Genomic DNA, 16,377 nt, shown 5'->3' on the forward strand with positions numbered 1-16,377 from the left:
ACTTTACAAAAAGAACCAAAAATTTGAATTCCTGCAGTCACGAAAGTTTAAGTCAAAATTAAATACGACTTTGCATTTACCATTCTATTAATTGAACGTTGCCTTGCAGTGAAACTCGGTTCATAACTCACAAAGGCAGAATCATATGTGTCAGTGTTCACAAGAGCCCATGAACTCAGTAGAGAGCCACAGGTGACAGCGCGTGGCGACACCGACACACACAAAGCGCGCGTCTGGGGGGACATCTCCCACTGCCGCTGCAGTGACCACCTCCATCAGCCGCACTGCTCTCGGTGCCTGAGCTGGACTCACTTTACACCGCTGGGAACCTCCTGGTTACACCAGCCCACAGGGGATTGTTGTGTCCGTCCGTCCGTCGTGCATAAAAAAATGGGAGGCGTGGGGCTGGGTGGAGAGGGGCTGGGTGGGGAGGGTGAGGAGGGTGGGGCTGGGTGGGGAAGGTGGGGCTGGGTGGGGCTGGGTGGGGAGGGTGGGGCTGGGTGGGGAGGGTGGGGCTGGGTGGGGAAGGTGGGGCTGGGTGGGGCTGGGTGGGGAGGGTGGGGCTGGGTGGGGAGGGTGGGGCTGGGTGGGGAAGGTGGGGCTGGGTGGGGAAGGTGGGGCTGGGTGGGGCTGGGTGGGGAGGGTGGGGCTGGGTGGGGAGGGGCTGGGTGGGGAGGGTGGGGCTGGGTGGGGGGGGAGGGTGGGGCTGGGTGGGGAGGGTGGAGGGGGAGGGTGGGCTGGGTGGGGAGGGTGGGGGGGGAGGGTGGGGCTGGGTGGGGAGGGTGGGGGGGGAGGGTGGAGCTGGGTGGGGAAGGTGGGGCTGGGTGGGGCTGGGTGGGGAGGGTGGGGCTGGGTGGGGAGGGTGGGGGGGAGGGTGGGGCTGGGTGGGGAGGGTGGGGGGGAGGGTGGGGCTGGGTGGGGAGGGTGAGGAGGGGCTGGGTGGGGCTGGGTGGGTGGGGCTGGGTGGGGAGGGGCTGGGTGGGGCTGGGTGGGGAGGGGCTGGGTGGGGAGGGTGGGGAGGGTGGGGCTGGGTGGGGCTGGGTGGGGAGGGGCTGGGTGGGGAAGGTGGGGCTGGGTAGGGAGGAGCTGGGTGGGGAGGGTGGGGCTGGGTGGGGAGGGTGGGGCTGGGTGAGGAGGGGCTGGGTGGGGAGGGTGAGGCTGGGTGGGGAGTGGGAGGGGTGGGGAGGGTGGGGAGGGTGGAGCTGGGTGGGGAGGATGGGGAGTGGGGAGGGTGGGGCTGGGTAGAAAGGAGCTGGGTGGGGAGGGTGAGGAGGTGCTGGGTGGGGAGGGGCTGGGTGGGGAGGGTGAGGAGGAGCTGGGTGGGGAGGGTGAGGGGCTGGGTGGGGAGGGGCTGGGTGGGGAGGGTGAGGAGGGGCTGGGTGGGGAGGGGCTGGGTGGGGAGGGTGAAGAGGAGCTGGGTGGGGAGGGTGAGGAGGGGCTGGGTGGGGAGGGGCTGGGTGGGGAGGGGCTGGGTGAGGAGGGGCTGGGTGGGGAGGGGCTGGGTGGGGAGGGTGAGGAGGAGCTGGGTGGGGAGGGTGAGGGGCTGGGTGGGGAGGGGCTGGGTGGGGAGGGTGAGGAGGGGCTGGGTGGGGAGGGGCTGGGTGGGGAGGGTGAAGAGGAGCTGGGTGGGGAGGGTGAGGAGGGGCTGGGTGGGGAGGGGCTGGGTGGGGAGGGGCTGGGTGAGGAGGGGCTGGGTGGGGAGGGGCTGGTCACCCCGTGGTGCACTCTGCACGCGAGTGAGGAGCACCGCCCTGAGCGCGCCGTGTCAGTGCAACATCCACGTGGGCGCTGCGGGGAGGGAGTCAGCGCACGTGGGGGGCTGTGAGCGCGGTGAGGGAGGGAGAACGGGGAGAGAGACAGGGAGAGTGTGGAGGAGAGAGATGGGGGGGGGGAGATGTGGTGGGAAATGACTTTGACACAGTCGATTGGGCATCTGTAATTGGGTGCTCATCATCAAGTTCTGATTGAGTGGTGGAAAGTCCACGTTCATATGGCGGAGGCGAGTCGATCCAGATTTCGGAGATTTTAAACATCGTGGCTCACAGCGCCGCCTGGTGGAACGAAAGGGCATCGCAAACATCCTCCAGCGAATATCTTCATTTGGAGCTTTCGTGACTGCAGGAATTATTCTTTGGTTCTTTCGGTAAAGTCACGTATAAAGATAAAATAATAAATTAAAAAATGCATACGACGTTTCGATTGCAACACAAACAATCATCATCAGGAATAAAAGAAATATCAACAAAAATCTAACCAGAAAACTATAGACAGACATATAAGCAGACAGATCTCTCTATTTAAGGCCCCGTCACAGAAACGACCTCTCTCTTTGTGCCGATGTGTTCTCTCTCTCTCTGTGTCCTTGTGATGTCTGTCTGCTTGTGTGTCTGTCTATAGTTTTCTAGTTAGATTTTTGTTGCTATTTCTTTTATGCCTGATGACGATTGCTTGTGTTGCAATCGAAACGTCGTAATATGCTATTTAATTTATTATTTTATCTTTAGACGTGACTTAACCGAAAGAACCAAAGAATAATTCCTGCAGTCACGAAAGCTCCAAAATTAACATTTAAATGTGGTAAGCAATGTGGGACATCGATGTACACAGATATGAACAAGATCAGCAGACGAGACGTCTTTCATTTAATCGGTCTCTCCACGAAACAAAGGAACGTTTTACACAAAATATAAATCCCACGGCCTTGTGCGAGTCCATGACCAGTGCAGCAGTGACTCAGTGCGAGGCAGCTGTGGACCGGTTCTTGTGCACGATGTCTCAACAGCAGTCAGGGCTCGCTTCTACCCACGGTTGTCAACATCCAGACGTTCATCAGCAAGGAACATTTCTTGTCCTAGTTCACCAACATAAGACGTCATACAAAATCCTAATTAGCGTTGGGTAGAATGTATCTACTCGATGTGCTCTGCCTTGTAACTGAACACAAAATTGTAAAAAAAATGTATTTTAAATGTGCTCTTAAAATTACCTCCTTGCTATGAAATAATTCAGACTTTACATATTTCATTTATCGATCTCTCCACGAAAGGAATGTTTTAAACTATAACCATCACGGCCTTCTGGGAGTGCATCATTGATTCAGTGCAAGCCACCTATGGACCCTTATTGGTGGACAGCGTCTCAACAGCAGCCGGGCTTGCTTCAACCCACGGTTATGAACCTCCAGACGTGAATCAACAAGGAGCATTTATCGTCCTAGTTTGACAAAGTCTCTGTCAACACGTAATACAAAATTATAATTCGTGTTGTAGAGAATGTATCTCCTCTACGTGTAGCGTTTAAGCGGTACGCCTTGTAACTGACGGATGATCCGAGCGTGCTCCCTATTGCATGCTCCCTACTCCAGAGGCAGATACTTCCTTGAAACACAAAAGTACCCTTGGACCTGTATCACAAGAATAACGGGTCTCACCTGAGTAATCTCTACAGGCTACTTACAAACACAAACACACTTTGCCCCAACATCACTTATTCGATGTTTGACCCTCAGACAAAATGTTCAATGTACGCGCACAATCAGACAAGTATTCATTCTAAACTACTGACAGGCATATTGACAAAATTGAATAACTGCAGTGAAACTTACTGCATCGGTAAAGTCACGGAGAAATAAATTAAATAACAGAATACGACGTTTCGATTGGAATACAAGCAACCATCATCAGGTGCAACAAGTGAATGAGAAAACATAGTGAACTTAGAAATATAATGCAACACAACACAGAGTCGGCCAACACAACAGTCAACACCCTACCTGGTTGATTACGTTCTTCCAAAATTGAACAATTTAGTTTAGATAACATCTTATTAACAAGGAGCTATTTAAAGAATGCACCCTCTACTGAACAGTGGATGTGAAACACACAATTATGCAATTCAAAACGAGTAGGCCTTTGCATGCTGGCGTCTGGGTCAAAATGTAGCAAATTCTAAACATTACCTACAAACGACACAGCTGAGATGACACATCAATCATCGCTCCCCACTGACAGGCTCTTGTCCACACGCAGGCCGGTGCAGGGCCACCATCTTGTGCCACACAGGGGCAGCTGCCACTTGGGGATGTTTCGAGTGTTTGAGACGAGGTACGATACAAAACTCCGAGTTGCTGAGCGGATTAAGTCAGCACCATGTAAAATCAATTATTATGAGAACATCGTGAATGCTTGGGAGCTTATTGGCTCTCGCTCCTGGTTAGAGATCTACCCAACACACAGGTCCACAAAGACTGGCCGCTCTTACTCTGCAGGTTGAACCTAGGAACTGAGTGTTCAACTTCACATTCTTGTCATTAAAGGCCTGTGACAAAGGTGCATCTATTGGAGCGACATTGTCTCTGGCTTAAACATCTACCGGGTCTCCATTTGACTTCGTGTTGTCTCGGAGGAAGTCCACCCACACCTCCACTTCCACAAACTGCTGGGAGTTGCTTCGCTCTGCCTCACAGTCAGAATTCTCCTCCTGCTTCACGTTGCCTCCATCCATGTGAAGGTCCCATTTTGGAATTTAATCTTCATCTTCACTCTTCACCATCACTTCTTCACATTCCAACTTCACCTCTTCATATTTCACCTTGATACCTTTAAAAGTGTCCAAGCTGGGATTTTCTTCCGGTTCTTGTTTCACAAGGGATGGGCTCATTGCAACACTTTGACTTTCACAAGCTGATTTCAGACTCCGCTCCTTGTGGATCTTCTGATGCTTGTGTGTTCTCTGGTGTCTTTGAAGATGTGCTGACTGTGCAAATGCCTTCCCGCACGGAGTGCACTTGAAGGATTTCTCTCCTGTGTGAGTTCTCTGGTGTACTTGAAGATTGGAAGAATCTGAAAACGCCTTCCCGCACAGAATGCACTTGAAGAGTTTCTCTCCTGTGTGTGTTCTCTGGTGTCTTTTAAGATCTGATGACTGTGCAAATGCCTTTCCACACACACTGCACTTGAAGAGTTTATCTCCCGTGTGTGTTCTCTGGTGTTTTTTAAGATCTGATGAACGTGCAAATGCCTTCCCACACACACTGCACTTGAAGGGTTTCTCTCCTGTGTGTGTTCTCTGGTGTTTTATAAGAGATGACTGTGAAAATGCCTTCCCACACACACTGCACTTGAAGGGTTTCTCTCCTGTGTGTGTTCTCTGGTGTCTTTTAAGATTATATGACTGAGAAAATCCCTCCCCACACACATTGCACTTGAAGGGTTTCTCTCCTGTGTGTGTTCTCTTGTGTTTTTTAAGATCTGATGACTGTGGAAATGCCTTCCCACACACAGAGCACTTAAAGGGTTTCTCTCCTGTGTGTGTTCTCTGGTGGATCTGAAGAGCAGATGGCCATGCAAATGCCTTCCCACACACACTGCACTTGAAGGGTTTCTTTCCTGTGTGTGTTCTCTGGTGTTTTATAAGATCTGATGACTGTGCAAATGCCTCGTCACACACAGTGCACTGTAAGGGTTTCTCTCCTGTGTGTGTTCTCTGGTGTGCTTGAAGATTTGGTGACTGTGCAAATGCCTTCCCACACACACTGCACTTGAAGGGTTTCTCTCCCGTGTGTGTTCTCTGGTGTATTACGAGATGATGTAAAAGAGAAAACGCCTTCCCGCACACAGTGCACTTGAAAGGTTTCTCTCCTGTGTGTGTTCTCTGGTGCTGTGTCAAATTTCCAGTCCGCTCCGTGCTGTATCCACACTGGTCGCATTGTTGCCTTGCCGTACCGAGCTGTGCTGACTGCCTTTGCTCCATCAGACCCAAACGTAAGCTGTAGACAGAAAAAAATAATATGCACACCACCTACACGACAGTATCGAGGCACAGATGAATGCAAAAACAAAGTCACACGTGACTTACACGTCTATACTTATTCATATATTCATGATGTGAAAAAGTTTCCCAAATTCATCACACGGGCTGTTATTGCACACAATGAGAGGGCAAATGGTCATAAATATGCCTGGAAGCCCTCGTATCTCCGTGGTGAGACGTTAACTACCTCACCTGGTATACAGGAAGTCGTGGGTTCGATCCCGACCCTGACGCCTGCTGCTGTATATTTGGAGTTTGCGTGTCTCACTCTCCGTGGTAAGATGTTAACTACCTCACCTGGTTTACAGGAAGTCGTGGGTTCGATCCCGACCCTGACGCCTGCTGCTGTATATTTGGGGTTTGCCTGTCTCTCTCTCTCCGTGGTGAGATGTTAACTACCTCACCTGGTATACAGGAAGTCGTGGGTTCGATCCCGACCCTGACGCCTGCTGCTGTATATTTGGAGTTTGCGTGTCTCTCTCTATCTCTCTCTCCGTGGTGAGATGTTAACTACCTCGCCTGGTATACAGGAAGTCGTGGGTTCGATCCCGACCCTGACGCCTGCTGCTGCTGTATATTTGGAGTTTGCGTGTCTCTCTCTCCGTGGTGAGATGTTAACTACCTCACCTGGTATACAGGAAGTCGTGGGTTCGATCCCGACCCTGACGACTGCTGCTGTATATTTGGAGTTTGCGTGTCTCTCTCTCTCTCTCCGTGGTGAGATGTTAACTACCTCGCCTGGTATACAGGAAGTCGTGCGTTCGATCCCGACCCTGACGCCTGCTGCTGTATATTTGGAGTTTGCGTGTCTCTCTCTCTCTCCGTGTTGAGATGTTAACTACCTCGCCTGGTATACAGGAAGTCGTGGGTTCTATCCCGACCCTGACGCCTGCTGCTGTATATTTGGAGTTTGCGTGTCTCTCTCTCTCTCCGTGTTGAGATGTTGACTACCTCGCCTGGTATACAGGAAGTCGTGGGTTCGATCCCGACCCTGACGCCTGCTGCTGCTGTATATTTGGAGTTTGCGTGTCTCTCTCTCCGTGGTCGCGTGGATTTTCCTCCGAATCTCCCGGGTTTCCCCTCCACATTTAGAGTCAACATCAGCACGCGTGCAGCGTCTTTGACCGATACACATTTCCACACGTATTCTTGGTTCTTTCGGTAAAGTCACGTAGATAGACAATAACAACAGATAATAACATCAAATAAAGGCCACTTGTGTTGCGATCGAAACGTCGTGTGGTTTTTTGATTTATTTACAATTTTGTTTACTTTTATTCATTTTATTATCTGTTATTTTTACTAAATTTTCTATCTACGTTACTTTACCGAAAGAACCAAGAATATGAATTGCTGCAGTTACGAAAGTTTTAAGTCAAAACACCGAGACACGCGTTGACAAAACCCCACCCACCCACCTTGTGTTGTTGTGGGCAGGTAGCTTCTGTAAACAAGAGCGGTACAGCAGCTCAGGCGGGCTTGGGCTGGAAAAAAACGAAAAAAAAAACTGCGTTAATATCTACAATAAACCAAAGTGACAAAGTAGCGAGCCGCGTGAAGACAAATTAAACTTAAGGGAGGGAATTAAAGCAAACGCGACCAGGCGAGGGCAGGAGGCAAGGCCCCGCGTGTCTAGGCCCCGCGTTGTAAAGTTCCAACTTGGACATCGATTCACAAGCTGCTGCTGCTGCTCTAGTGACATCCCTACGAGAGAGAGAGCGAGGCTCTAGCTTGGTAAACAACAACAACAACCACAACAACAACCACAACAACAACCGCGATGTGAATTTCTCACCTCGGATTTCACTGCACGCGCGAAGCTGCAGCTTGTGACGTCACGCGGCAGCAGGTGACATGACGTCACTCTCGGGGGTTTTTGCTTTAATGTATAATAAAATATTTATTTTATTATTATGTATAATAAAATAAATATTCAATGTTTTATTTTGTTAAAAAAAATAGGTATTTTCGCATGACCAAAAATTTATTTCTTTTATTATATTTTATTTTTATGATAAAACATAATAAATAAATATTTTTTACGTATAATTAAATAATTATTTTCTTTTAATTATAAAACATATTAAAATAATTATTTGATTATGTAAAATGAAATAGTCATTTTATTATATTTTGAGAGAGTCACGTGGTGTCTGTGGTGCAATGGGTAGCGCGGCTGCCTGCAGAGTAGAAGGTTGTAGGTTCGATTCCTGCCGGGCTCGATATGTATATTTTTTATAAGTATTTTTTATTTCTCGTCACATCTCTAACGTCTTAAAGGGGCTTTAAAACAGCAAAATTGAGGGCGACAAGAGGTCAAGCTGGTTCACCAATGTGAACATGTCACCAACAATAACGCCAGACGTTACATTTATAATTTGATTTTTTAAAAAATATTCCTCGTGGAGGATGCTGGCGTCGATCCAGCAACATAAACAGAGGTCAGTGTACTTAGTGGCGTGCTCACGCCACCAGGTGCGCTGATCTCTCCGTAGCATCGTGAGGGTCCCAGTGTCGTTGGTATCGTGCAAGCTGTGTGTGTCATCTTCTTGGTTCTTTCGGTAAAGTCACGTAGAATGGAAATAATAAAAATAAAACATAATAAAATAATTATTTTATTATGTATAATAAAATAATTATTTTATAATAAAATAATTATTTTATTATGTATAATGATTATTTTATTATGTATAATAATTATTTTATTATGTATAATATAATAATTATTTTATTATGTTTTAATTTTATTATTGGCTCAGATGGTAGCGCGCTCGAGAAAAGAGAAGTGAACGCATCTCAAATGCACGTCCAGTACAAGGATAGACGGTGTGAAATGTCTTACTGACAACACAGAGCTCACTAACACACACAACTGGCACGCTAGTAACTACACTTGAGCCCTCTCGATGCCAATAAGAGTTTAGTGTACCTGGTAGCGTGAGCACGCTAACAGATGCACTGATCTCTTTGATGTTTAGGTCGCCGGATCGATTCCCGCATCCTCCACGAGGAATATTTTTTTAATCAATTTTTAAATGTAACGCGCCAGCGTTCACATTGGTGAACCAGCTTGACCTCTCGTCGTCCTCGATGTTGCTGTTTTGAAGCCCCTGTTAAGACGTTAGAGATGTGTTGTGTATGTACCCCCTTTTTATTTTTTTTTATATTATTTTTTTTTTAAGAATTATTCTGCCAACATAGATAATATCGTTTTTTTTAATAGACGCGGCCACGTGGGAACGAACACGCCCCCACACTTCCACAGAGGCCCCCACACTTCCACAGATGCGCGCATACCTCATTTCAAAGGAGAGAGGACATGAAAGGGGGGGGCAATAAGGTAATAAAAAAAAACTCCCCTAAATTCACACAAGAGGAACAAGGGAGGGGGGGGGGATTGCAGGCGGGGGGTTGCAGAACCAGGAGACACGGAGGAAGAGATAATTATATTCTTAACAAAGAAACAGCATCGACGACAAAAAGCACAGATGGGTATTTGAACCATGTTAAATACACAAGTTACCAACTTAACCATAAAGATTAAGCAAACAGTATCCATCCTCACTCCAATTGAAAACCAGACGACAATCTGAACCAGAATCGCGACCCATCATTGTTAATAAATACTGACAATATTTACCTTTAAAGAATATCTACACGGCCGGGCCGAAGCATCAAAGAATAATTATGGCATCGATTTCGCTCCAAAACAAAATTCCTAGCGGGATATCAGATCAAATAATCACAAGAAGTCAAATAATAAGTACGGAATTAAAGTAGAAGAGAAATCAAGGGCGGAGAAGGCTCTCAAAATTAACCAAACACAACACCCATGGGAAGCGAGCAACACGGCCGCCTTTGTCTTTCCGAGAGGATCACGACACACAGGCACCAAGCCAGGAAATGACACCCATAAAAGTTGGGGCAAGGGCTCAAAGGAAATTAACACACGCCTTCGAATAAATAAGCATACGCCGGGTGCTCCCACCGTGGAAACAACCGCCTTTGTCTTCCCACAACACGGACAGCAAAAATTGCACAAGCCAGGAAATGACATTTCCATGGGAGATCGGGTCACGATGAAACATCGTGAACACGGTTTCGGCATAACCAAGCAGCAATAAGTCGCATTTCAACTTCCAAACCAAACCAACTTAAGCTGTGTGAGACAAAGGATGTGATCCCAGAGCAAGGGAGTGAATAGTTAAGCTCGCTTAACGCGTAGGTTTTCGCGACAAATATTATTCAGTAACAAAACATGGATTCGAATGTTTTTTTTTTAACTCAACGCGAATCATCGGTCTGGCTAATGGATAACTTCTGAAGCAGCCGACACGAGGCCCCCACCCCCTTTCTTCCAGAACGACACACACAGCTGTGTCTTCAAAGCTAATAAACACACGAACAAACACGCACGCGAAACACACGGACGGACACACACACGGACGCAGATGGTCCACCCCCACAGGAAGGTTTTATGACACAGCTTTTGAACAACTCGGGAACCCGAGTGGAATTTTCCGATATAAACCGAAGGAAAATCCATACAACTCAGATCGACAGGGGCTCTGGCCTCCATCACAGTTCGTCAGGGGCTCTGGCCCCCATCACAGAGTTCGTCAGGGGCTCTGGCCCCCATCACATATCATCCGGGCTACGAGCCCATCTTCGGCTCCACCACAGATCTTCACGATCGCCAGGGCTCTGAGCCATCTCGTCTCCGGGCTAAGGCCCACCAGAGATCTCCAGGGCAAGCCGAGGTCTGCACCACCTGAGAAGAATCGCTACCCTGAGTCGCCGAGTTGCGAGTGAAGCCAACAAAGACGCCAACGTCCACCCTGCCACGAACGAAGCATCGCTCCTCGTCAGAGTGACGACCAGCGAACAACCCGCAGGAAAGGCGGAGATCGCTGAACGAGCGCCAACGAGCAACAACCTTGCGCCACCGTGCGCCACCTTGCGCCACCGTGCGCCACCGTGCACCACTTTGCGCCACCGCGCGCCATCGAGCGACAACGAGCGACACCTTGCGCCACCGAGCGACACCGAGCGACACGAGCGACCGAGCATCTTCAAGGACAGCATCGTGCCAACTCGTCATCTAGCAGTAGAAAGAGAGAGCGCACGAGCAGCACCAAGCCCCCGGAACCATCAAGCGCCAAGCAAGCAAGTTTCTTCAAGGAACATCGTGCCAACGCCGCTCAATCCAGCAGTAGAGAGAGAGAGAGAGAGCAAAAGCCGAGCGACACGCCGAACGAGGGAGCAGCGGGAGCTGTTCGTATCCTCCCACACCACACAAGCTAACGACACAATTAATATTACGAGGGGACAACGCACACACAGCACGCACACGAATAAGACTTTAAAAGAAAAACTGTCTTTTCGTTTCAAAAAGGGTTGCCATTTCGAGGTGGTGCGTTCAATATCAACTGATCGTGCAAAGCAGTTGCTGCCGTCGAGTTACATAAATGCATAAGAGTTTTCGTTATTCATATTGCATAATTGCATAATTTCACAACTGCATAAGTTTTGTCGTTCATATTAGTTAATTGCATAATCTTGCCCATGAATTATTGACGCATGTTTGACCTGCATGATAGAATGTCACGTGCTTGTTAGAATAAAATTGTAATCCAGAAGCATATCGAGTGTTCCTTCCAAGTCCATGCAAAACTGTCTTATTCTTGACAACTGTATCCTGTGATGAGATATGAAAATGGAGACCTAAAATATTATAACACACACTAGGATAATCGGTAAATGAATCTATGATAATCGTGTTATCCTGATTGATAACCCTGGATAAACGAAACTAAGCAAATTATCATAACTGCACACATTAACATAATCGCAAGCCTCAGCATAAATTACTACGATTATCTCCGTGATTATCATAATTTATGCGTATTACTACACACACTATCATAATTAATGCGAATTGCGCATTTTTCGGAAAATTATTAATTTTTATTATTTTCATCAAAATTTCATAATACCAACACATACAACATAATGGGTGGCGTCGTCCGGGATCTCTCGCAGACAGTGTTTTGCATGGATGATGGAATGAATCACTTCGTGTTAACCAGAAAATCGGGATCGAACATTGCATGGTAATTGTGAACGGGCGGAAAACTAAAAAACGCCCTCTAAGGTTAAAACCCAGAATAGCAGGTTAAAACAGAGACAGTGGAATTAAGATAATATCGTATCAAACCAATTGCATCCTCTGATAAATGGTGTTAGAGGTACGCACTCTGAATCGGAAAATAACAGATAGCTCGAGTCAAATTGACTACACTCTGTGAGATAATTGTTTTATATGCACTCTGAAACGAAATGTCAAAGTAACTTCCGCCATACCTAAGATGCTAGGATTAAGAATCATTTTTGAATGGGTTACGGGATACGGGGAGCTCGTATTTAAACGTACCGACCAATCTGTTACAAAGCAGTACAGTCAGAGAGACATATGGGAAGGGAGCTGTATCGATAACACGAACACACCTCGGGGGAAACTAATTGACTGGATAAAATGTAACGAAGGCGAACACGATGTAAAAACTGCAGGAAAGGCAGGACAGGACTCATTCCTTTTCACACAGGCATACAGACAGGGATTGTGGAATGAGGAAAGATTTGGAAAGGAAACGGGAGAGAAATCAGTACTCGCGACACCAGCGAAACTCACAGACGTTGATCCGCAGAATAAATATGGAAGTAACAGTAAATCACACTCTTGGGTACGTGGACAGAGTCCAGAGATTGATCGCACAAAAATTATGGATATCGAACAAAAAATCCTTGACAAAGGGAAACCCTCACAATTCGAGAGAGGGAGGAAAAATGTTAAAGTAAAGTCGACAGGACATGCTCCACTAAGGGCAGAGGCAAAAACTGAAGGGAAATGGCAACACGCCCGACACAGCACAGACCAAAGTGACAGATTGCCTGATGATAACTTGTTTGATGATGACGCTGTCGGCGATCAACTTTCGGAATACCTATTCACCAGTAAAACCCTTAAATTGATGGACAAGGCTCTAGTCAGAATTCCCGATTTTGACCCCCACAATAAGACTATGGATATCCACACACATATCGCAACCGTAGAAGAGGAGGCAATGATTAGAGGGCTGAGGAGACGGGATGAAAAAGCGAGTTTGTTGAAACGGACCTTACATAAAGAATCTATTCCATGGGTAAAGTCACTACCACACAAGGTTAGAAATGATTTTAAACAATTGAGCCTGGCAGTGATTCGGAAGTTTGGAGAATATTCGACACTCACTGAGGGGTTTTATGCTGTAAAATCGATGACCCAGGGCATGGACCAAGATCCACGTGACTACCTCGTCCAATTTAAAAGAGCGTATTACGCAGGCGATGTGAATCAATACCACGAAGGGGATAAAATGTTCAAGATTATGTTTTTTGAATCCTTGAGCCCAGAGATTACAGAAAGGGTGAGGATGGTTTTGAATCCAGAAACCGCATCCTTACGCCGCATAGAGAGCAAGGCGTACATGGCATGGTTATACAGAGCTAAGAATCATAATTCGGATCCAGAACACAGGGAGAGGGATGAGGAACCCAGCCTCTCAGAGAGGAATAAAAATCACCGAGCAGTCCCACAATGCAGGACAGAGCAGAAACGCACGCACCCATGGCAAAATAACCCAGAGAGAGGTTGGCACGAGAATGAGAGCGGCACAAAGCCGAACATTCAGGAGAATCGCAGGAGGGGGAGGTTCAGAATAGAACCATACCAACACCCCATGCCACGACACACACAAGATCAAAATTACCCACAAAGATGGCGAGGTAACAATCCAGGAAAAATTTGGCACCCAAATGGGAGAAATACTTGGCCAAAAATGTACGAGAATCGCAGGAGGGAGAGGTTCAGAGCAGAACCATATCAACACCCCACCCCACGACACACGCGAGGTTCAAATTACGCACAGAGATGGGAAGATAACCACCTAGCGGGAAGGTGTTACACAGACCGCGGAGGTATGGATGCGAACATTCAGGAGAATCGCAGGATGGGAGGTCAAACACAATCGATCCAATTCCGACCAATTCCTCCACCGGCTATACCAAGAGGGAATAGAGGAATAACACAGAATGCGGTCCAAATACGTGATGAACCATCCACAGTGAGTGCGAGCGAGCGGCCAACACGCGCCCCACCCGCCGAGGTGTTAAACCCTGAGCAGGCTGCAAGTGACAGGGCTGAATTGAAGTGTGATCGGACGGTGGATAGCAGACAGCAGAGACAAAGAGAGAACACAGAGACACGCCCTGAGGAGCGCAGGCGTGAGCCTTTGAATGGAAAATATCCAAGGGAAACCAAAAATTATGTGGATCGGAGTGCTAAAATGGAGACGAATGTCCATGACATATCGGGAATGGTGTTGAAATCCAACACACTCGTAAAAACAAAGAGGGCAACATTACGAGGGACAGAATTAAATCGACACACTGACTCGGCAAATGTGCATGTAATCGCAGAGAGAGCGAATGCCTCGAACCAAGTGTCAAAGTGGGTCGTGTGCGCGAATTCTGGTTACGTGCAGCACAATTTTTCACCACACACTCCCACGACGCGAGAGAGTGAGAGAGGAAACTACAAAAACGAACCCGAAAACCGTGATCAAATTATCAAAGTGATAAGTGGTAAACCAGGCAACATGAGGAAGGTAACGCATAAATGCGTTCGAAACCGCTACCTAGCGTTTCCCAGGATTTAACCAAAACAAAAATGAATGTTCGTCAGAGTTATGATGTACGAGAACCGATGTAACGCAATATCAATGTTAACGTGTTGTTATTTTCTTTGCTTATTTCAGATGTAACCAGGTTAAGATTGTAATACGTGCACGCGCGTCGTAAGAAATAACCGCCGAGAGTAAGGGCGACTGATGGGATGCATGACATAAAAAGGGGGCATTACTTTGTTTGAAAATTCGCCAGTGGCCAAATCGACCCCTGATAATTTTCAAACGGGCGGACTGTTGTGTATGTACCCCCTTTTTATTTATTTTTTTCAATATTATTTTTTTTTTAAGAATTATTCTGCCAACATAGATAATATCGTTTTTTTAATAGACGCGGCCACGTGGGAACGAACACGCCCCCACACTTCCACAGAGGCCCCCACACTACCACAGATGCGCGCACACCTCATTTCAAAGGAAAGAGGACATGAAAGGGGGGGCAATAAGGTAATAAAAACTCCCCTAAATTCACACAAGAGGAACAAGGGAGGGGGGGAATTGCAGGCGGGGGGGGGGGGGGTCAGCAGGACATCGTTTTGTTAAAAAAAACCACAGAACCAGGCACCATGGAGTAAGAGATAATTATATTCTGAACAAAGATAAGCCGGGATATCAGATTAAATAATCACAAGAAGTCAAATAATAAGTACGGAATTAAAGTAGAAGAGGAATCAAGGGCGGAGAAGGCTCTCAAAATTAACCAAACACAACACCCATGGGAAGCGAGCAACACGGCCGCCTTTGTCTTTCCGAGAGGATCTCCACACACAGGCACCAAGCCAGGAAATGACATTTCCATGAGAGATCGGGTCACGATGAAACATCGTGAACACGGTTTCGGCATAACCAAGCAGCAAATAAGTCGCATTTCAACTTCCAAACCAAACCAACTTAAGCTGTGTGAGACAAAGGATGTGATCCCAGAGCAAGGGAGGGAATAATTAAGCTCGCTTAACGCGTGGGTTTTCGCGACAAATATTATTCAGTAACAAAACATGGATTCGAATGTTTTTTTTTATAACTCGACGCGAATCATCGGTCTGGCTAATGGATAACTTCGGCGGCGCCGTCACGAGGCCCCCACCCCCACCCCTTTCTTCCAGAACGACGCACATCTGTGTCTTCAAAGCTAATAAACACACGGACAAACACGCACGCGAAACACACGGACGGACACACACACGGACGCAGATGGTTCAGCCCACAGGAGGGTTTTATGACACAGCCTTTGAACAACTCGGGAAGCCGAGTGGAAGTTTCCGATATAAACCGAAGGAAAATCCATACAAGAGAGAGATCATCCGGGCCACGAGGGCCTCCTCGTCGCCAGGGCTCTGAGCCCATCTCGTCTCCGGGCTAAGGCCCACCAGAGATCTCCAGGGCAAGCCGAGGTCTGCACCACCTGAGAAGAATCGCTACCCTGAGTCGCCGAGTTGCGAGTGAAGCCAACAAAGACGCCAACGTCCACCCTGCCACGAACGAAGCATCGCTCCTCGTCAGAGTGACGACCAGCGAACAACCCGCAGGAAAGGCGGAGATCGCTGAACGAGCGCCAACGAGCAACAACCTTGCGCCACCGTGCGCCACCTTGCGCCACCGTGCGCCGCCGTGCGCCACTGTGCGCCACCGCGCGCCATCGAGCGACAACGAGCGACACCTTGCGCCACCGAGCGACACCGAGCGACACGAGCGACCGAGCATCTTCAAGGACAGCATCGTGCCAACTCGTCATCTAGCAGTAGAAAGAGAGAGCGCACGAGCAGCACCAAGCCCCCGGAACCAT

General features: G+C 48.0%; 1 protein-coding gene across 1 annotated transcript in view; it reads right to left on the bottom strand.

Annotated features, from left to right (window-relative positions):
• Positions 1 to 2,039: 2,039 nt before the first annotated feature.
• The window catches only part of LOC133352776 (golgin subfamily A member 6-like protein 22), a 40,170-nt gene continuing 25,832 nt past the window's right edge, over positions 2,040 to 16,377 (bottom strand). The window contains exon 10 of the mRNA XM_061568653.1: positions 2,040 to 2,051. Within this exon, the coding sequence (XP_061424637.1) occupies positions 2,040 to 2,051 (12 nt within the window). The remainder of the gene's footprint in view (positions 2,052 to 16,377) is intronic.

The sequence above is a fragment of the Lethenteron reissneri genome, chromosome 5, assembly GCF_015708825.2.
Source record: "Lethenteron reissneri isolate LAM-NWPU_2019-01 chromosome 5, ASM1570882v1, whole genome shotgun sequence".
Classification (NCBI taxonomy): domain Eukaryota; kingdom Metazoa; phylum Chordata; class Hyperoartia; order Petromyzontiformes; family Petromyzontidae; genus Lethenteron; species Lethenteron reissneri.